The sequence below is a fragment of the Megascapheus bottae genome, chromosome 6 (assembly GCF_031878675.1).
Source record: "Megascapheus bottae isolate mThoBot1 chromosome 6, mThoBot2.hap1, whole genome shotgun sequence".
NCBI classification, from domain to species: domain Eukaryota; kingdom Metazoa; phylum Chordata; class Mammalia; order Rodentia; family Geomyidae; genus Megascapheus; species Megascapheus bottae.
Genome location: NC_143514.1, coordinates 25,363,036 through 25,384,445, shown reverse-complemented (window position 1 = coordinate 25,384,445; position 21,410 = coordinate 25,363,036). Strand labels below are relative to the sequence as shown.

At 38.7% G+C, this 21,410-nt stretch overlaps 1 protein-coding gene across 1 annotated transcript in view; it reads right to left on the bottom strand.

Annotated features, from left to right (window-relative positions):
- Mcoln3 (mucolipin TRP cation channel 3) overlaps window positions 1–19,388 on the bottom strand; it is a 28,578-nt gene extending 9,190 nt beyond the window's left edge. Inside the window, exons 1-8 of the mRNA XM_090333706.1 lie at window positions 19,161–19,388; window positions 13,897–14,064; window positions 7,207–7,360; window positions 6,162–6,246; window positions 5,990–6,086; window positions 2,939–3,038; window positions 1,525–1,637; window positions 1,290–1,439 (exon numbers count right to left, since the gene is read on the bottom strand). Coding sequence (XP_090189832.1) covers window positions 1,290–1,439; window positions 1,525–1,637; window positions 2,939–3,038; window positions 5,990–6,086; window positions 6,162–6,246; window positions 7,207–7,360; window positions 13,897–14,064; window positions 19,161–19,388 — 1,095 coding nt within the window. The remainder of the gene's footprint in view (window positions 1–1,289; window positions 1,440–1,524; window positions 1,638–2,938; window positions 3,039–5,989; window positions 6,087–6,161; window positions 6,247–7,206; window positions 7,361–13,896; window positions 14,065–19,160) is intronic.
- Between the last annotated feature and the right edge of the window lie 2,022 nt (window positions 19,389–21,410).

The window sequence follows — 21,410 nt, the reverse complement described above, 5'->3', positions numbered from 1 at the left end:
AGATGAGAGACAACATAGTACATTAAGGACAACAATCATTCATTATATGGCTTTTGTTTCACTATCCTGGAGGTCCTTTCAATTAGCTTCACATTATATGGCCTTATGTATCAAGATTTTGCTCTATTGCAAATCTCTGTTAGTAGAGCCCAAGGTTTCTACTGATTATGACGAATGAGGGAAACCATTGAGCCTAAGTTCCTTTGAGTCTGGCTTACTTCACTTAATATGATTTTTTCTAAGTCTTCCCATTTCCTAACAAATGGGGCAATGCCATTCTTTCTGACAGCAGCATAGAATTCCATTGTGTACAAATACCACAACTTGTTGATCCACTCATCAACTGAGGGACATCTAGGTTGGTTCCATATCTTTGCTATGGTGAATAGTGCTGCAATGAACATTGTTGTGCTAGTGGGTTTAGTATGTCCTTGTTTCTGGATGGTTGGGTAAATGCCAAGTAGTGGAATTGCTGGGTCATAGGGGAGTTCTATGTTTAGCCTTTTGAGGCACTGCCACACTGCTTTCCATAGTGGTTGAACAAGTTTGCACTCCCACCAACAGTGTAGTAGTGATCCCTCCTGGCCACATCCCCTCCAGCATCTGTTGTCATTCGTTTTCCTGATCCTGGCCATTCTAGCTGGAGTGAGGTGGAATCTTAGAGTTGTTTTGATTTGCATTTCTTTTATGACCAGAGATGTTGAGCATTTCTTCATGTGTCTATAGGACATAATTGAGCATTTTTAAATTTCTTGTAATGTTTTTAAAAATCTTTTACCTTTGGCCAGGAGTTTGGCCTAATGGTAGAGTGCTTGCCCAGCATGCACGAAGCCCTGGGCTTGATTCCTTGGTACCACATACATAGAAAAAAGCTAGAAGTGGTGCTGAGGCTCAAGTGGTAGAGCTCTAGCCTTGAGAAAGCCCAAGGACAGTGCCCGGGCCCTGAGTTCAAGCCCCAGGACTGGCAATAAAATAAAAATAAATAAATAAAATTATTTTACCTTAATTACCTTGCTATTTGTGGATAAGAATGCATATACTTCACTGAAAAGTTAGAATTTATTCATCTAATGCAAGATACTTTTACTGTAAGAGTTTGTAGATTATGCTATCAAGGATTATTCCTAAAAGATTTCCTAGATTTATGAAAATAAAGGTGATTGATTCAAGCTTACTCAATAAAAGTTTTAAAAGTAATCATTGACTACAAGTCCTCACATTTTGGTGGTGAAATACATTAATAAATTTGAACTAACTAACCATGATATGATTAGGGAAAACATTTTTACCTTAGCTTGGATTTCCATTTTCAGAACTGACCCAATGATTGTCAGAATATCACTAATAATAATCATAATATACCATCCATTGACAAATTCCATTTGATCAGAAACAGAAACTTTCTTCTTGTAGTGGAGGAGAAAAAAATTGACAAATTCCTTTGTGGAAAACAAAAGAGGCACAGTGAGGTTTCCTGTCCATCAAAATGTCTGTGTGCTATCCCTGGAAGGCAGCAAGCTTTACCTGTTGAAGCTGAAGTCCTCTGATCACAGACCGAACACAGAGGAGCAGGGAAGACAAGCAGGTCAGAATGACAAAGGCGTCAAAGATCATCATGTAGTGAGTGTTTCTCTGAACTGGAGACAAAGAAGAATTCGTAGGATGTAAATGGTGAGATATTGACACGGTGACATCTACTTTTTAGAACAATTTAGATAATTCAAAGATTTCTTCCCAAAAAGAAAATATAGAAAAGGAGCCTCAGTAAACATCTTCCCCGGTAGGGAATAGTGGTTCACGCCTGCAATCCCAGTTATGTTGGAGGCAGCAATGAAAGGATCCTGTTTGGAGACAGCAGAGCAAGAGAGAGAGAGAGAGAACCTATCTGAAAAATAAGCCAAAAAGTCAAAGGGTCCGAGAAACTCAAGTAGTGGAATGTTTGCCTAGAAAACGTAAGATCATGAGTGGTTCAATTCCCACTACCTATAAAGAAAAAAGAACAGAAATATACTTTCCAAATGATATTTTTTAAAAGAATACACTTATTTCAAAATCACCATAACCAGCACTCAAAGGTCTTTAGTTTGTCCACTTGTGGGTTTTGGTTCTAAATACATTTCACTTTATTGCAAAGCACATTAACATATACTGAACTAGGTATAAAACCTGACAGTTTTCTGTCTGATGTGGTACAATGTACAAAGTGAATGAGGATGTGAACAAAACACTTTCAGATAGAAGTGATATAAACAAAGTGAATCATCGTAGTGGATAGATATTAAGCCTGACTTTTCTGTTGAGAAGTCTTGTGCATTATTTTGCTCAAAATCTTCTGCTTCAAACCACCAACCTCCTCACCTGAGCCCCCTGAGTACCTAGAACCACAGGTGTGCCACTGACAGCAGCTCACCTGCATTCCTAAGACTAGCCCACGTCCTTATTTAGTCTACTTTGAAACCCAGATGGGACACAGTGAGAAGGTGTGGAGGCTCCCGAGTCAGGTCCTCCTTGATTCTCCATGGCTGTAGGACCGTAGAGCCCAGACTTCACTCCTGAGCCTTGGTTTCTTCATCTGTAACAATAATGGTTTTGCCTCTCTTGAATATGTTTTCAAACATTAACATGAGGAAGACAGAGGTGGAAATGCGTAGCATGCACCAGATACATTTTGGCTCCAGTAAGTGTAGGTTTGGGGTGGGACAGTGAGTATGAGCTTGGTGGGGAGTGGGCAATTGAAGCTTGAGGAGAAAAGAGAAGTCATCTTAATGCTTCAAACTTAGGTGTTGCCTGAAACATTAGGGATCTAGAACACTTTCTCTACCTGCAGAAAGTAAGGACTTGGGAATGACCTAATCTTTTACTTGACACTCCACATATCCCAGCCCTTTGTACATTATCCAATGACCCTCCTAAGAAATGAGTCAAGCTGTTCACTTACTTGATCCAGATACATGCCAGTCTTTACATTCTCTGATGGAAATGTCATTATCTAAACTTATTTTAATTCTGCCACTGTGAGCCTTGTTGTCAAATGTTATCTGGAAAGACAAGAAAAAGGGTCAAAGACGTATGTATAGTTTATGGGCTCAACATACCTCTGTCTACTAATTAGGAAGCAATTCCTCTAAAAGGAAAAGACATGGAGATCCTCATGTGTGATCTGTCTGCTAACTCTCTTCATCCTGGTAAACTCCCTTCATCTACAGAGACAGTTTACTTCCTAAAACCCTGTGACCTTAAGTCATCGTGACACTGCATATACCTTAGGTAACAAAAGTGCTTGCCCTCATCCCACTCAGTATCTCCAGATGCTCTCTTGTTATGGCAGGAGCGAGTGCGACTGCGCTCTAGCCTGCATTTATGGTCAAGTCTCAGTTACAGATAAATTTTCAGTGCTCCTAAACAGTTTACTAACATAGAGACTTGTGATTTCTATCTTGACACATTTCAGGTAGAGTTTATTTTCTTCCTGAATCTAGACATCTTAGTCACTTTAGTATCACATATATTACAAAGGAGCTTGGTGCCAGGTACCAGTGTCTCATGCTATAAACATAGCTACTCAGAAGGCTGAGATCTGAGGATCAGGCTCCAAGCTCCAGCAAGAAAGTCCAGAATATTCACTACCACAAATCCAGAAGTGGCGACGTGGTTCAAGTAGTAGAGTGCTAGCCTTGAGGGGAAAAAAAAACCTCAAGGACAGATCCTCTGCTTTGAACTCAAGCCCCAGGGACCAACACAAAAAATGGAAGGGTCTTTGGGAACAGGGAGTTGCCATCTATGTTTTACTTCTTAGATAATACTGTGTTCTGATCAAAAGGTATATGAAGTCTGGAAATAAAATTACTTCTGTCTGTGAAATCCGTAAAATGTGATGCAGAGCTCTGTGACATCATTTACTTCTTCAGGACTGACTTGTGGAATTTAGATGGTAGGCCTCAGTGAAAGAGAATAGCTTTGGGAATGTAGCTCAGCTGTAGAGCACTTGCCTACAGGGCACAAGATCCTAGATTCCATGTCCAACACCATATACACTCACACACACACACACACACATACATACACACACATGCACACACCCACACAGAAATACAACTAGGTTAATATTAAAGATGTAAAAGATACATGTTTATACTAATGTTTAAGTAGTTGTACTAACAAAAGCAATAGCTCTTAGCATTAAGAACATTAGCAAGGGTAAAATTATTTCACAATGGTAAGAGTTCATTAAATGAACACAAGAATTCTAGCTGTTTATACATCTATTTTCAAAATGCATGATGCAAGACTATTAAATTACTATGATTGAATGTGAATACAGTATTTTCCCATTATAAATCCAACAGAGCACATGCAGGAAAAGTTTTAAATAACTCTATCTTTATTTTTAAGGATGCCAGAACTGGGGTTTGAATTCTGGGCCTGGGTGCTGTACTTTAGCTTTTCACTCGACAGTAGCACTGTACCACTTAAGTCATGGATCTACTTATAGGGTTTTGGTGGTTTTAAGAGTCACAGGGATTTTCTTGCACAGCTGGCTTCAAATAGTAGTCCTCAGATCTCAGCTTTCTGAGTAGCTAAGATTACAGGCATGAGCCATCTGTGCCTATCTTAATGTAGCTTTAGAAAAAAATATTTAGTATTTACTAGAGAATTAGCTATACTCTATATTGCATCACTGGAAAGGATCTGGATTTCACAAATGTCTCATTTGTTCATGTAACAAACATTTGTATCTCCTATGTTCTTTAAAGTATGAAAATTAATCAAACGAGTTCCTGCCTTTAGGAGCTTTCTAGTTATTTAAATATTTAGAAAATCTTAAAACGAATGACATGTTAGATCCAATGAAATATTAAAAAGTGGGACAGAGAATAAAGCAAACAAGATAAAACAAAACAATAATTTAAAAATGTATACCCTGATTGTTGTCCTTAATGTACTATGTTGTCTCTCATCTCCTTTGCTGTCCCTTGGTTATCTCATATTGGTATAGTATCTCACTTTGTTATCTGATATATTGAATTTATTTGTATTTGGATATTTGAAATTTGATAGGGAAGAGGGGAAAACCAAGACAGGTGGGGGGTGTGGGGGGGAGGGAAATGGGTACCAAGACATGTGAAAGGGTATCAATGTATGTGAATTAATGCACCTTCTATCTGGCAAATATCATGTAACCCTTTTACTAATTACAATAAAAAAAATAAAAATGTATACCCTGAAAAATCGGGGTATATAATTTATTTGGAACTGGAGAAGAGACTACAGATTTTAGCTTCATTTTTTAAATAAATCAATAGTGATAGTTTATAACTTGCTGGTAAATACTATCAGGATTAAAATGTATACCCTCGTTCAAAATACCCATAAGTTTTACTATTTTTCTTGATTTTTTAGTATTTTTAATTTATTCTTGCTGTGAAAAATCACCATATTATGTCATGTTCTGAAATTATCAACCTCAATATGTCTTTATATACTCTCATGGAAATGTCATTATCTAAGCTTATTTTAATTCTTCCACTTATAAGTCTTGTTGAAATCCTAGCAATCTGGATCATAGGAAGGTAAGTTGTGTCAAATGCTCTTCCATCTGTAATAAAAAACAGAAGTGAGTTACTGATGCTTAATCTCATGAGGTGCTGCTGCTGTGCTATCTGGAGTACTTAGTAGCACAATAAAGCACAAGAACAATAGAGAAGTGGCAGGTGGGCTGACAGGGGAGAGGACAGCCATGCCTTCAGAGACAACATGAGACAGTCACTGTGGGCAATAACCCAAGGCTGTAAACCTCCATGATGAGAAAACTCAGTACCATGATCCTTGCCAATGATAGTAAAACCTGTTCCTCTTATGTTTGCACATCTACTCTGTTTGGAGCACTGTAATAGAGAAGCAATAAGAAGGCAAGCCTGCACCCTGAGAGATCTTACAGTGAGGTACAAGTGACAAAGAACTGGAAACATTCAGTGCGGCCCACACTTACGGTCAGAGTAAAGTCGTAGCAGTCAGGAAGCTCCTGCTGCCGGACTGTCTGAAGATTAATGGCCTTCAATTTAAACTGGAGCTCCACTGTCAGGAGTCTGGAAAGCAGACATGGCTTTAGTTTAAGGAAACTACACACAAGCCTGAAACACACACTCACTGGCTTTCTTCACCTGTGAAAGTCCAATGTTAAGTTCAGTTTGTTTTCTTCCAGGGTTCCAATATGAAAAGGCTCATCAGGCTCCACATAAAAACATTCTGACAAAAAAAAGACATGATAAAGAAAATTAATTTTTTTTAAAAATTAACTTTATGATCAATAATTGGAATATTACTTATCTAAGATTTTTTTAGAAGCTAGACACTAAAAACATTTGATATTTCTGAGACATAAAAGGCTACATTTCCAGATTGGTTGGGAGCTAGAGAAGAACTTGAACTCTGCTTCAAAGGAGTTCTCTAGAAGGCAACTTTCCCTCTTTTCTCTTTAAGCTTAGATAAACATATCCTAAAAGAAGGGTTTGGAACACGTTGTCTAAGATTGTCTACATTTAAAGGATCTGTATTTCACAATCTTACTATATCGACAATTCTTTTTCCTCCACAAGTGCTTTTAAAAAGGAATACAGCATTTTAGAAACTTTCCACTAGTTGTGACCATTCTCCATTATTGTTCCCCTCAATGCAATCTATTAGGGATTGCTAAGTATAATGTTCTGCTAACATAATGTGCATCTCTTTAACCAGCATATTCAGTACTGGTGATGATGGAATTCAGCAGGTAAGCACACAGGCAGCCTGCGCCAGCTTTCAATGCTGCCTCTTATCAGCTGCATCCTGAGTAGACCACCATAGCCTGACCCTTGCTTTGGATTTCTCTGGAATGGGGATAACAAACCTTCTTTGTCTGTTTGTCTATGCTTGTTTTGTTTTGAAGATTCATGAATGGGAGTGAAGGGCTTAGAACACATAACGATTGCTGCGTAATTCTTTCTATGCTCTAGCAGCACAAGAAGCTCTGTGTTTTCAGAGATGAAAACCAAGGAAGCTGGCATCCTGGGTTCAATTTCCCAGTTCCAAAGAAAAAAGAAGGGGGGGAGGGAGGGAGGGAAGGAGGGAGGGAGGGAGAAGGAGAGGGAGCGGGAGAAGGTTTTAAGCATAAATCAAAAAATCAAAAACATCAAAAACTAAAGTTCTAAGCTATAGGAAAGGCGTTACCTGTTTCAATTTCTGGATCGATGTCAAAGGTATCATTTCCAGGGCAGATGGTCCCTTCCTTGTAGAAGTGCTGGCAGATTCCCATGGCCGACTGCCTGGTACCCTTGTTCTCATAATCGTGATTTCCAACCGAGACGTTTCGGAGCTGCAAATACTTCAACCAAAAAGAGAAACTAGAAGCAGAATGGCAACCAAGATGGAAGAGAAGCGTTGGCATCCCTTTCTTGTCAGGGCTGGAAAGGGCAGGTTCCCACCTCCCTCACTCCCAACCCAGGTGGCCATCACATCGATGTTCTGAGACTGTGACCTGCTATTAGGCACCAGATGGCCCAAGCCCAAGTGCACTCTGGAGTTTGGGTTCAAGACAAACAAGTTTTCTGAGTGTCTGGTTCCTTATCTGAATTCATATCATCTTTGAAGTTCTTCCTTCTTATGTCCAGGAACTGATGTTTACATTTAATGTGAATACACATATTATTCATCTTTGAATTACTTCCTGCAAGGTCGAATCTGATTTTACTATTGTAATATGAGAAGTACAATACATTTTTTCTAGACTAACCATAAAATTTTCCAGGAAAATATTAATCTTTATCTTGGCAAAAACATAGTTTTACCCCTTTCAGAAAAACATTTCCCTACCTCCAGCAAGTATTCTAAATAAAACAAAATATTACTTTTACAAATGAGACTCTTATGGAACCCTGAAGTAATTTTCAATGTAAACTCAGTGGATTTCTTCTGCAGATGTTTCTAAAGCAGAGATTTCTGTGAACTATATTTGGCACAACTGACAAGGAAACGATACCTATCTCACTCAGAATTAATAATTTTATATGATGGATACAGAAAAATAGGTCTATGAAGGATGTATGAGAAACATGGTATGATAAAAAGGATTTAAATAAAAGGAATAGAAAAAGAAATAGATTTATGGTAAAAGAAATAAATGATCTGGGCTCTGGGATTGTTCTAAGCTGGCCCTTGTTATCGTCACTAGTGGACAGATGTTACCAAGTTTGAGACTTAGTTCTCAGCCATCATCTCACTTAATTTCTCCAATGAATTTCACACAGTTGAGTGCTTTCTTTCCTGCAGTACTTCTTCATCTGACTTCTGGGATGCAGGCTGCTTCCTCCCGGTTTCTCTTCCTCTGTCCTTCCCTTGCCATTCTCTAGCTTGGCATGCATTTAGATTCGGTCCATGACTGCTTTCTCCCCTTTCTCTCTCAGGTAACTTCAACAAGTCAGCTGGTGACTTCCAGATGTATATGTCCGGCTCTGACCTCTCCACTAAATACCATCCATGGGTAGCAGACTACATATGCAATGTCTATGTCGTCTACAAGACATTTTTAAACATAAATGCACTTACAGAAAACCCTGATCTTTTATAGTCATTCCCTTCTCTGCAAGTTAATAGGTTGCCTGGAGCAAGACTTAGGAATGATCTTTTAAATCTCCTGTTCTCAAATCCTATCTTTCATCTTTCAGAAAATCATGAATTAGCCAGGTTTCAGTCATTCACACCTGTAATCCTCGTGATTCAGGAGGCTGAGATCTGAGGATTGCAGTTCAAAACAAGCCCAGGCAGGAAAATCTGTGAGACTCTTACCTCCAATACTCAGAAAAAGCCTGAAGTGGCACTGTGGCTCAAATGAGCACAAAGAGGCTCAGGGACAGCACCCAGGCCCTAACTTCAAGCCCCAGGACCAGCAAAAAAGAAAGGAAGAAGCAGATCACCTAAGGTTCTCAGTGTCCTCACTATAAGACTCAGGCACCTTCTCAATTTCACTGCTATTGTTCTGGTTCAAACCATTATCACTTCTCCCTGGACAAGACCAGTCCCTTACCTGGTCTTCCTGCTTCCAATCCTGCCTCTCACCCCGGTTTAGTCTCCATGTACAATGCAGGAGTGAGTGAATTCACGTAGGTAAAATCCTTAGAGCTAAAATACCCAGAATGTGAACCTGCTTAAGACTGCTTCCTTGAGACAGTCACAGTGGCCTGTTCCACATTATTTTCCTCTGCTTATCTCCAAAGAGGCCTCTTCTGACCATCTCCAGTTGTTTCCTCTGCTTACTTTTTTCCAACTGCCATGACCCATCTCTTCTTTTTAGAATATGACCTCCTTTACCTTTTTCTGTTTGTTTCCTGCATTATCCCTAGTTCATACCAGTATCTGATAATCATGGATGCTAAATAAATATTTGAACAAATACTTGCTAGCTTTTGCCATTCTATATTAGTCTCTCCCATACCGAAAACCCTGTATGACATCCTAGCTCCCTCAGGATATTTCAGGCCTAAGAAAGAACTCAGTGTCATGTCTTCAGTGCTTTACAAGGATAGACTTCACTATATTTCATTTCCTTATGCATGCCACATGTTTTTCGGTTCTAAGACCTGTGTTGTAGCTTCTTCTTCAGCCTAAAATATTCTTTCCCTGGCTTTAAGTCCTCTGAAAGTGCTTTTGGCATCCCCCTGAAGGTACTGCCACTGTCTCGTGCTGTTTTATTTTGTCTCATAACACCCATTACTACCCTAAATCAAATTATGTTGGTTGAATCTCTTAAAAGTTCATCTTCCCCATTAGCATGCAAGCTCTACAGAAAAGTTCTATGGCTCCAATGGCAACATTTTAGTACATGGTAGGTGAGCAAATACTTGTTCAATTCATGATGAGGTAAGAGATTATTATATTGTACCAGTAACTCTTCATTCCTACAGTCAATCTGTGTACATGGAGTTGGTAGACTGTCAGGAGTAGAGCAAGAAGCTGTCTTGTGGACAGTAGACTTGGGAAGGTCAGCCTAGTCTTCGGTAACAGAAGCAGTCCACATGAGTTCTTGCAGCACTAGGTTCTATGCGTGTAGGGCAGTAGTTGTCAATGCTTTTCAGTTGCCCTACATAGTTGTCCTACATGCATAATTGGAGATCCTTACTGCTTTCCAGCAAGTAGACCTAAATACCTGGGATGTTCAATGTGTAGTGGAAAACGAATCTGGTAAGGCTTGCCAGGGGTACGTGGAAGAAGCATAGCTGCGATGGGGCCTGCAGCTGGGTGAGGGAATCCCTGCAAGAGTTCCTTGGAGCACTGACCCTCCTAACTGCAGAATCCTGCGTGTCAAACCTTTTAAGATCTGCAGATGCAAAAGATCTGAAGCCTAGCACCGCAGGTAGCTATAATAAAGTACGCTTCTAGTGCCTTTTTAGAAAAGCCATTTGTGGAAGCTTGAACTGGACTGTCTAGTGAATGTGGCAGGGCTGTATCAAGTTAAAGAGCCACTCCAAAGACCAGGTCAAAGGATTCTGGAACATGAATATGAGAGACATGAATATGAGAGACATGAATATGAGAGATCTCCTGGCTGCACAAGGCACTTCTGTAGCTAAAGTTTCTATGGGGTTGGGGTTTTCATTGGGCACTTATTTTTTCCAACCTGTGCAACCCTGCATTGAAAGAAGTTTTCTACTTGATTCAGGGTCCCAAGTCGTCCTGTGGGTGATAATACCAAACACAAACTAATGTCCCTTAACTAAGTGGTATGGCCACATAAAATTAAAACTGATTGTTGTTTGGTTATACATTTCTTACTTGTGGCCCTTATAATCTCCTGGTAAACTGAGTCTTTCAAGCTCACTTACTAATTCACAAATATATTTGTGTCTGTTTTATAAAGAAAGATGCCAACTACTGTGCTGCTGGCTACTGACAGAGGTGGAATGTATGGATATAGTATATGTATCAATCTCTGTGTCTATACCATGAGGAGTAGTTCATACTAGGATCTATGATTTTAGGCCAATACCTTGAAAAACTGACCGGAAGTGGTAGGGCAGGTAGATGGGGAAGAAGGAAAATCAACCAATTATACTGTCCAAGTAAATAATTCCAAGGAGATCTTGAGGCCTTTACATCTAAGCATCTAACCAGAAAGACAAAGCCATCTGGAAGCAGATAGGAAGAGAATGTAAAACTGCTTTGCTTTGGATGGGCTGTTTCCTGGATGTAGTAAGAGAAATCTTGTAGAACTGCCCAAATTTGGGGAAAGAAAAAGAGCCAGAAAAGATGACCTAGAAATAAAGTGACCGAAGAAATAAAGTGAAAGCTGAGCTGAAATATAAAATCTAAAAAGCTAAGCCTTTGACACTTCAAATATAAAAGCATAAATAAGCCAAAGGAGATGCTGTTACAATCACAGTTTGTGTCTGAATGAACTCTAGAGATCATCCAGTTAAATGACAACTTGGGACTAGCCCTTCAATATAATTAATTCACCAATTCATCGTGGAAATACTTCTAAAGACTTTTTTTTTTGCCAGTCCTGGGCTTGAGCTCAGGACTGAGCACTGTCCTTGGACTTTCTCAAGGCTAGAGCTCTACCACTTGAGCCTCAGCACCACTTCTGGCTTTTTTCTATGTATGTGGTACCGAGGAATTGAACCCGGGTCTTCATGCATGCTAGGCAAGCACTTTAACCACTAGGCCAAACTCCCGGCTCTTCTAAAGACTTTTTATCGATTCCTCCCAAATGACTGTCACCTCAAGTACCAAGACATTTTATTACAAAAAACAGATTCTCCGTGCTTTTCCCCCTCTGTTTTCTAAATGCATGTAAAATAATGGGTCTCATTAACAACAATATTCTATTCGTTCAGGAAGCATCTGAATAGGATATTTTTAATTTTCATTTAACCATGCTGACTCTGAATAGTGCTATGGAGACAAGAAGGATTCTTCTGCCCAAAGCAAATGTCATTGCTCTTAGAGTGATGCATTTATATATTCATGCTGTTTGAATGCATTATGACCTTCCAAAATTCATATGCTGGAACTTAAAACTACAATATGATAACACTGAGGGAAAAGTTTAGAGAGATTAAGTGAGATTAGTGAGAGATTAAGTAAGATCTCCTAAATGGGATTAACAACATTATAAATGGGCAAGAAAGTCAGGCGCTGGTGGCTCACACCTACAAATCCTAGCCATTCAGGAGGCTGAGATGTGAGGATCACCATTTGAAGCCAGCCCCAGAAGGGAAGTCCAGGAGACTCTTCATCTCCAATTAACCATCAAGAAGCAAAAAGTGGGGCTGTGGCTCAAGTGGTAGAGAACAGCTTCCAGGCCCTGAGTTCAAGCCTGAAAACTGGCATACATGCACACACACGTGTGCGCACACACACACACACACACACACACACGCAGCTAAAAGTCACTTAGACCTTTTAATTTTCCTGTATTCCTTTTTACCATGAACAAGGAACAAGATACATGAGAATGAGCCTGCAGATCTTGATCCTGGCCTTTGCACCCTCCAGAACTGAAGAAGTTTCCTGTTGCTTATAAATTCTCCAGCCTCAGTTTATCTCATTATTGTGGCAGGAACAAACAAGATTAATATAAATGTCTACATGGAAGGAAGTGAAGATCTGATAGAATGACCTGGATGTCATTTTGAAGACTGAAGTTAAGCCTACTAATAATGACAAAGATATTAGATAAGAAATTTAGAGGACTGTGTGTCTCTTGACTTGCCTACTACCCAAAAGAAACTATCAATTCCATTCAGAACAGCTTTCAGGCACTCAACACTAAATATCTTCTACAAGACATTTTCATTTTTACAGACTGCAGAACATCATTCTGAACAAATTAAAGACAATATTTGAAAATCTGTGTGCTGATACCAGGCCTTGAGCTATTGTACACAGGCTCAGTTATTGTGTTCAAGACTGGGGTCCTACCACTTGAGCCATACTTCTATTTTTCTGTTTAACAATTTCTGCTCTTTCTATTACTAACTTTTTCACTCCATTTCCAACTTAAGTCCCTGGTACCATAAAGATCTATTTTACCGTACCAGCTTACCATATCAATTTGTGTAGACTTTTCTCTACAAGATGAAGTCATTATTATATGTGGAATAAGAATTGTGGTAAACATGAAATACATCTGTAAACTTTGCCAGGATATAAATACTGACTTCAAAAGCACTTTCAATAATACCTACAAAGTGGAAGTTTGTGATCTTGATAAAGCATTATTCTCACCAAAATTAATGACTAAAAACTCAGAATAAAAATTTGACTCAGTATAAAAAGCAAGCTTTGTTTTTGCTTATCAGTCACAAAGAAGTAATTGTCATATATGGCATAAAGCCTTACTTATTTTGAAGTGAAGCTTTAGGACTTGATTGCTGTACAAACTCTACAATGTTAATTTTCTCATTATTTGCCATGGGCCTCTGAAAGTATAAACTTTGAAGACTTAATGACTACCTCTACACAAGGTTATGTAACTAATTTGATATCTTTGCAGTTGCCATGCCAACTCCTACCTCTGATTGTTTTCACTGAAACATGTCAACTGTAAAAGTCATTTATGTGTATAAATATAGAATCATATATGTGTATAAATACTAATTATATATAACATGCATATGTACTTATATATACTTACATATGTATAATATATAAATATTAAATATAATATTTAATATAAGTATTTTCAAGCAGAATTATCACTCAAGTATAACATCCATTGCTATTAACTCCATTCCTTTTCCCAAGTATTTCATAGTCAAGCTAGGAGTGCAGCTCAGGGCTCCAGCACTTGCCAAGGCCCTGGCTTCTATCTCTAGCACTAAAAAAATAAACAAATACATAAAATGCACTTTTTTAATTTACCTGATTCACTGCAAAGATGATCTGATCATACACGTCCCTTTGTGTGTACACTGCATATGTATCATCCATTCGGTCCATGTACCCTTTCAGGAAGAGGTGCTTGAAGGCTATCGTGTTTTCTTCCTTGAAAGCTACCACCATCTGGTTACTGAGCCCAAAAAGGACCAGCTTACAAGGGAAAGAAAAGGAATGACAAGAGGTGAAAATCTAAACAGAAAGAGGGGAATAGTAAACAGAAGAATCTGCATGAATTGAGTAGGACAAGAAAGCTTGTCTATGTCCTGGGCCTCTTTACCAAAGCAGGGACGAGAAGACCCAATTAGAAGATATCCTTGCAATGTATCCCTAAATTAAAGTGTCCTTAATAGTCATGCAGGATTGACCCTACACTTTTTTTTTCTTGTGAGATTTTTTTCATATATTTTTATTGTAATTAATAGAAGGGTTACATTATATTTGCCAGATACAAGGTGCATTAATTCACATACATTGATACCCTTTCTCATGTCTTGGTCCCCATTTCCCTCCCCCCCATCTCCACCCTTCATCTTGTTTTCCCCCCTTCCCTATCCAATTTCAAATAACCAAATACAAATATATCCCATATATCAGATAACAAAGTGAGATAACCAAGGGACAGCAAAAGAGATGAGAGATACATAGTACATTATGGACAACAATCACTCATTATATGGCTTTTGTTTCTAAATCCTGGAGGTTTTTTCATTTAGCATCATACTATATGGGCTTATGTATCTAGGTTTTGCTCTATTGCAAATCTCTGCTGGGAGAGCCCAAGGTTTCTACTGATTATGACAAATGAGGGAAACCATTGAGCCTATGTTCCTTTGAGTCTGGCTTGCTTCACTTAATATGAATTTTTGTAAGTTTTTCCATTTCCTAACAAATTGGGCAATGTCATTCTTTCTGACAGCAGCATAGAATTCCATTGTGTATAAATACCACATCTTGTTGATCCACTCATCAACTGAGGGGCATCTGGGTTGGTTCCATATCTTTGCTATGGTAAATAGTGCTGCAATGAACATCGTTGTGCTCATGCATTTAGTATGTCTTTGTTTCTGGACAATTGGATAAATGCCTAGTAGTGCAATTGCTGGGTCATAGGGGAGCTCTATGTTTAGTCTTTTGGTGAACTGCCATACTGCTTTCCATAGTGGTTGAACTAGTATTATACTTAATGGCAAAAAGCTAAAGCCATTCCCTCTAAAATCAGGAACAAGAGACAAGGATGCCCACTCTCTCCACTCCTCTTTAATATAGTATTAGAATTCCTAGTCAGAGCAATAAGGCAAGAACCAAGCATAAAGGGGATCCAAATAGGGAAAGAGGAAGTAAAACTTTCCCTCTTTGCAGATGACATGATTCTGTATTTAAAGAACCCTACAGACTCCACTCCCAAGCTCCTTGAGCTGATTCAAAACTTTGGAAAGGTAGCAAGGTATAAAATTAACCCTCAAAAATCAACTGCCTTCCTCTATGCCAACAGTGAGAGGAATGAGGCAATAATCAGGATAGAAACTCCTTTTGCAATAGCCTCAAAGAAAATAAAGTACCTAGGAATTATTAACTAAGGATGTAAAGGACCTTTTTGATGAAAACTTTAAAATCCTGAAAAAAGGAAATTAAAGCAGAACTGAGGAAATGGAAAAACCTCCCATGCTCCTGGATTGGAAGAAACAACATCATGAAAATGACAATCTTGCCAAGGGCTATCTACAAATTCAACACAATACCCATCAATATCCCAATGTTATTCTTTAAAGAAATAGAAGAGGCAATTCAAAATTTCACATGGAATAATAAAAGACCCCATATAGCAAAAACACTTCTTAGCAGAAAGAACAGCGCAGGAGGAATTCCAATACCAAATTTCATGACCCTACACTTTTACATGAAATGCAATTGTTTAAAACAAGATCGTTTCACAGCATTGTGATGGTAACACTGGCCCTTTCAGTCAGACCCAAAAGCTTGCTGTACTCGGATTGTCTCTTTCATCTTCTTTTCAACCCCCCCCCACCACTGTCTACCCCACCCCTTTACAACGTATACTCTGTCTTAGATCCAGCATGAGACAATGATGTTTTACCTGGAAATAGGTAGCAACACATCACCTGGACGCCAGATACTCTTCCAGGGACTTCCTTCATCGCTCTCAATCCAATACACAATTTTACAAACAAGTACATGAAGACTCATAAAAATTAAGTAATGTTTCCAAGTCACACCTAACAAGTATATAGCCACAACTGTAACCCAAGCCCAATGGACTAAATCTCTATCCACCCTGTCATGTTATGAAAAGTATTTGAGGGTCTGATCAGGAAAAAACATAAAATAATCTTTCTCCCTCCTGACCCTTGTACTACATGACCTGCACCCACACATTTCCACCCTGTACATACGTCCCATTTCTGAAGAGTTTCTTTAAGATAAGTGTCCTCCTTTAAATTCTAATAGAATGACAAGTTGATATTTTAGGGATGTTATATCTATTGAAACTGATGACCATAAACTTCTAAAGATTTCCCAAAGCTATCCTTGCCACATTATTTAATTACAGGAGCCCCTCCACCTGCCAGTCCTGAACTAGGTACTGAGGATAATGAGAAGACAAGCCCTGGCACTCAAGGACTGCCTGAGAGAATGACCACATCGGAGCAGCAGGGTGCTTTTACTAGCATGCTCATTACTGTAGACCTCATCCTCATAATTATTATTAGTGTTGTTTTAGACATCTCCTAATTTATAGGAAGACTCACCAGGGTGGTGTGCACACCCTCAGTCCTAGAACTTAGCAGGAAAGATAGACATTACTGTGACTGCTAAGCCAGTCAAGGCTATAAAAACAAAAACAAAACAGAAACAGAAACTCTCCTTTCCTCTGGAGAAAGATAATCTGTCATCTCATTTGCTCAGTGATAAAGTTACCTTTATGTCATATTTAATTGCTCAGATATGAATTAAGGTAATATTGTAAGATCCCTTCAAGTTCCTTTTTAAAACCCACCTAAATACCTTCTCTGTGCTAACACCAATAGGTTTAAAACACTGAGTAATTTTCTTATTCTCCACTCTTGTAATTACAGGAGGTTAAATGAACTCTAGAAAGGATTAAGAATTATGAATGCATCTTAGAAAATATAAATCTGATTGTGAATCCAGCCATACTATTCTAGTTCCCTAAACATGATCAGTTATTTTTGGTGTTCCTGTCTGCAAAATTAATACTACCACCCATCTCCAGTTTGTTTTAAGAATTGAACATGATGACATCTGTAAAAATATTTAGTCTGGTACATAGAAAACACTCAAGTGGTCCTTATTAATTTTCGTTTTGTTTTTACTTTTTTATTAGCATCAATTAGTTGTATGAGGGAATTTCATTTTGACATGTTTATATAGGGATACAGTGGGCCTTGATTAGATTTATGTTGTCACTCCCTCATCACCCCTCCCCTCTTCTGGAACCAATTATTATTCTAAGTAAAAAACACATATATTTAGTGGATACAGGCTTTTCCTCAATATAAAGCAACCTAATAAGCTTTTCCTAATGTTTCACATTATCACTGAAAGTCAAGAGTTTTAATTCCAAGTGCCAAGTGTTTGGCACTTGGAATTAGTGAGATGCTGACATCTTCTTTTGTGATATTGAAGAGTCTATCTGCCTCTGAAATCTCCATTCTTCCACTGACTCACCGTGTGACTTTCTGCAAACTATACACATCCTTTTCCTCCTCTGTTAGAGTAGAGGAGGCTTTATTTACCCAATAGAAGTGACTGGGCAGTATTAATAGAATTAAACGAAAAAATGTACCAGAATGGTCCTTTCCCTTTAAAGCAACCTCTAGTACTGAAAACTTAAGCAAGAAACCCACTAACCTTCTATAATTGTGGAAATTTCACTAGTTCCTACCAGTCATATGAATTTTTCTCAGTTAAAATGAATAATGTCAAGCCAGGCATGTGGGTGCAGGCTTGTAATCCTGCTCACAACCCCTGTGAGGCTGAAACAGGAGGACTGCTACAGATCTCAGGTCAGTCCAGGCTATGTAGTGACACACTGTCTTTAAAGAAAAACAAAGTAGTTACGTCTGTGTTTTGTTTTTGTTTTTTTAATGAATTCCTCCAACACTAGTTTTTACCTTTAGGAATGGATAAAAATAAACCCAATCAAAACTATTTTATGACTAAAATATGTTTTATTTTTGCTCTCTTACTTCTAATAAGAAATAATTACTCTCCCTAGGAGACTATCATAAAATACACACACACACACTCTCCCTAGGAGACTATCATAAAATACACAGACACACACACACATATAACTAATGCTGGAAATATGGCTCAAGCTGTACAGCACTTGCCTAGCAAACACAAGGCCCTTAGTTCAAATTACATTACTGCCTAACTTAAAATAACAAAAGTACATGTAAGTACTACAAAATACACTTTCACAAAAAAAAATTAAAAGAAGGTAGAATCAAAATAACCCTTTCAGCTACAATGACATCCCCTGTCTCACTACCTAGTATCAGGTCTCTGTGGTAACTCCTCCACTGCCCAGTTCTCATGATCAAGGGCTGTGAGAAGCCAAGAGCTTCTGTAAAGTTTCTAAAGAGAGAAATGCCCCCAAGGAATGAACCAGAAAGGAAAAGGAAGTCCTTATGTTGGGAGATTGCTAGTTTCCTGGAATGGTACCTTCCATTATACTTCTTGACTAGAATCTAAATATTAAGGCTGAGAGTTTGGCCTGTGGTAAAGTGCTTGCCTACCATGCATGAGGACTTGGGTTCGATTCCTTGGTACCATATACATAGAAAAAGTGGAAGTGGTTCTGTGGCTCAAGTGGTAGAGTGCTAGCCTTGAGAAAGCCCAGGGACAGTGCCCAGGCTCAGTCCCTAAGACTGGCAAAAAAAAGAATACATACATATATATTTTTTCCTACTCCAGAAAACTAGTTAAAGAGGTGACTAAAATGATAAATTTCATGAAAAGTGAGAAAGCAAAAACAAATATGAAAAAAAAAATCTCCACTAACTCCACTCCCTTTTCTGTACTTTCTTCATACTAAATGTCCTCATTTAAATCCTATAATAAAGAAAAAAGAGTTCAATTTTGTTTTTCTTTAGTGTTCTCACACATATAGTTAATAATAATAATAATAATAACAACAACAACTATTTCCCTTGGGAATGTAACAAGGCTTTCTTCAAACTCTCATCTGAAATGCTTACCTGGATTGTTACTGTGGCAATTTTTAGGATTTGGATGGCAAGTTTCCACGGTTTTCTACCTCGAGCCCAGAACTTCTCACAAGGATTCATAAAAAAAAATTTGAGTTTTCGCCTCATCTGGTCTTCTAATAGAAGTTGCTCTGTTGGGGAAGTGTGCTGGGTGAAAGCGCCGCGATGTTCCTCTTCGTGAGCGATGCAGCTTCTTACCACTACCTCGGGACCTGCCATCTCTGGAGGGAGAAAAACGTACAACTCAATATTTCACTCCGTGACACGAGTGCAGTCATTATCGTTTGTTGTTGCAGGACTGTGTAAGGAGAACCCCAGACAAGAGTGCTGTCACGTAGCACTGTGGTGGTTCTGAAGTGCACTTGAAACTTTACAGAATCAGTTTGAATGTAAGGTGACACTTTTTAAGTTTGTTTTTATTAAGAAGTGAATTTTCAGTGACATTGTCCCCCTAAAAAAATGTACTTTTGACTTGACTTAAGTAACTGTTACTATCCCTCTGTGCACTACCGTTATAATAACAATTTTACAAATTACAAAAACATGAGGGCCGAGAGCGTAGACCACTGTTAGAGTCCTTGCCTAGCATGCATGAAGCTCTGGGTTCGATTCCTCAATACCACATACATAAAAAAAAAGCCAGAAGTGGCACTGTGACTCAAGTGGCAGAGTGCTAGCCTTGAGCAAAAAGTGTTCAAGGACAGTGCTCCGGCTCTGAGTTCAATCCCCAAGACTGGCAAAAAAATTAATTAATTAATTAAAATAAATAAATAAAAACATGAATTTTCAACTAGTTGAAAATTAGCAACTTCAAGGTCTGCTCCTATTAGTAAAAAAAAAGGTCATGGGGCTGGGAGTTTGGCCTAGTGGTTAAAGTGCTTGCCTAACATGCATGAAGACCCGGGTTCGATTCCTCGGTACCACATACATAAAAAAAAGCCAGAAGTGGTGCTGAGGCTCAAGTGGTAGAGCTCTAGCCTTGAGAAAGTCCAAGGACAGTGCTCAGGCCCTGAGCTCAAGCCCAGGACTGGCAAAAAAAAAAAAGGTCATATGTACACATATGTATACAAGAAAGCAAAATATGAACAATAATTTGTATCCTCATATATTTGAGACAAGCATCAAATAAAAACGTAACCAATTCAGGTGCTGGTACTCAAACCTGCTTTTCTTGCTACTCAGGAAGCTGAGATCTGAGGACCACAATTCAAAGTCAGCCTGGATCAAAATGTCTTGGAGACTTTTATATACAATTACCTATGAAAATGCCAAAAGTTGAATGGTAGCTCAAGTGGTAGACTGCAAATCTTGAGCAAAAAAGCTAAGCAAGAGCACAAGGCCTTGAGTTCAAGTCAGTAGAGGCACAAAAACTAAATAAATTTTAAAAATTGCAAATAAACTTCTTGTACAACCTAGCACTAAGCAAACAGCTTCACTTAAGTGCTTTCCCTGGCCCCACAGCAGATACAGCAGATTCTTTAACAGCCAGCATGATTCTCTGTGACAGCAAGCTGAGGGAAATGAACTGGTCTACTAAAAGGAAGCTAGACACAGAACTGCTGTCTTATCTCTAGCCAGTCTGTCACTTGTATTTGCTTTTCATGGAAGGCCATATAATTGCATAGCACATTTTATTTTCAAAATAGTTTATACCTATTGTTTCTTTTGTCTCCTTGAAAGGAAAAATGACCCAAAAAAATATCACTCCAGAGATCTGGATTTACCTTAGATTTCTGCTCAGACAAATATTGATACAATGGGGGCCGGGAGTTTGGCCTAGTGGTAGAGTGCTTGCCTAGCATGCACAAAGACCCAGGTTCAATTCCTCAGGACCACATACATAGAAAAAAGCCAGAAATGGCGCTGAGGTTCAAGTGGTAGAACTCTAGCCTTGAGAGACTCCAAGGACAGTGCTCAGGCCTTGAGCTCAAGCCCAGGAGTGGCAAAAAAAAACCCAAAAACATATTGATACTATGGAAATCTGTGTAAAATCAAATATCCCAATCTCTCCAGGGAGCATCGTCCTTCCATACAGAAGACAGCCTGGATACGTCTACTGCTTTTATAATGAAGTATTAAATCAGGGGAAATCATTTTATGTATGCTTGAGGGAAATGAATTTAAACTGTGTTTAAACTGTGTACTTTTTCCACTTCTGGAATCCCATGTTCTGATTTGCATCCTAATACTGTTAGCAAACTTAACATTCCTGAAAGTAAATATTGGCTATAAAACTAGTCA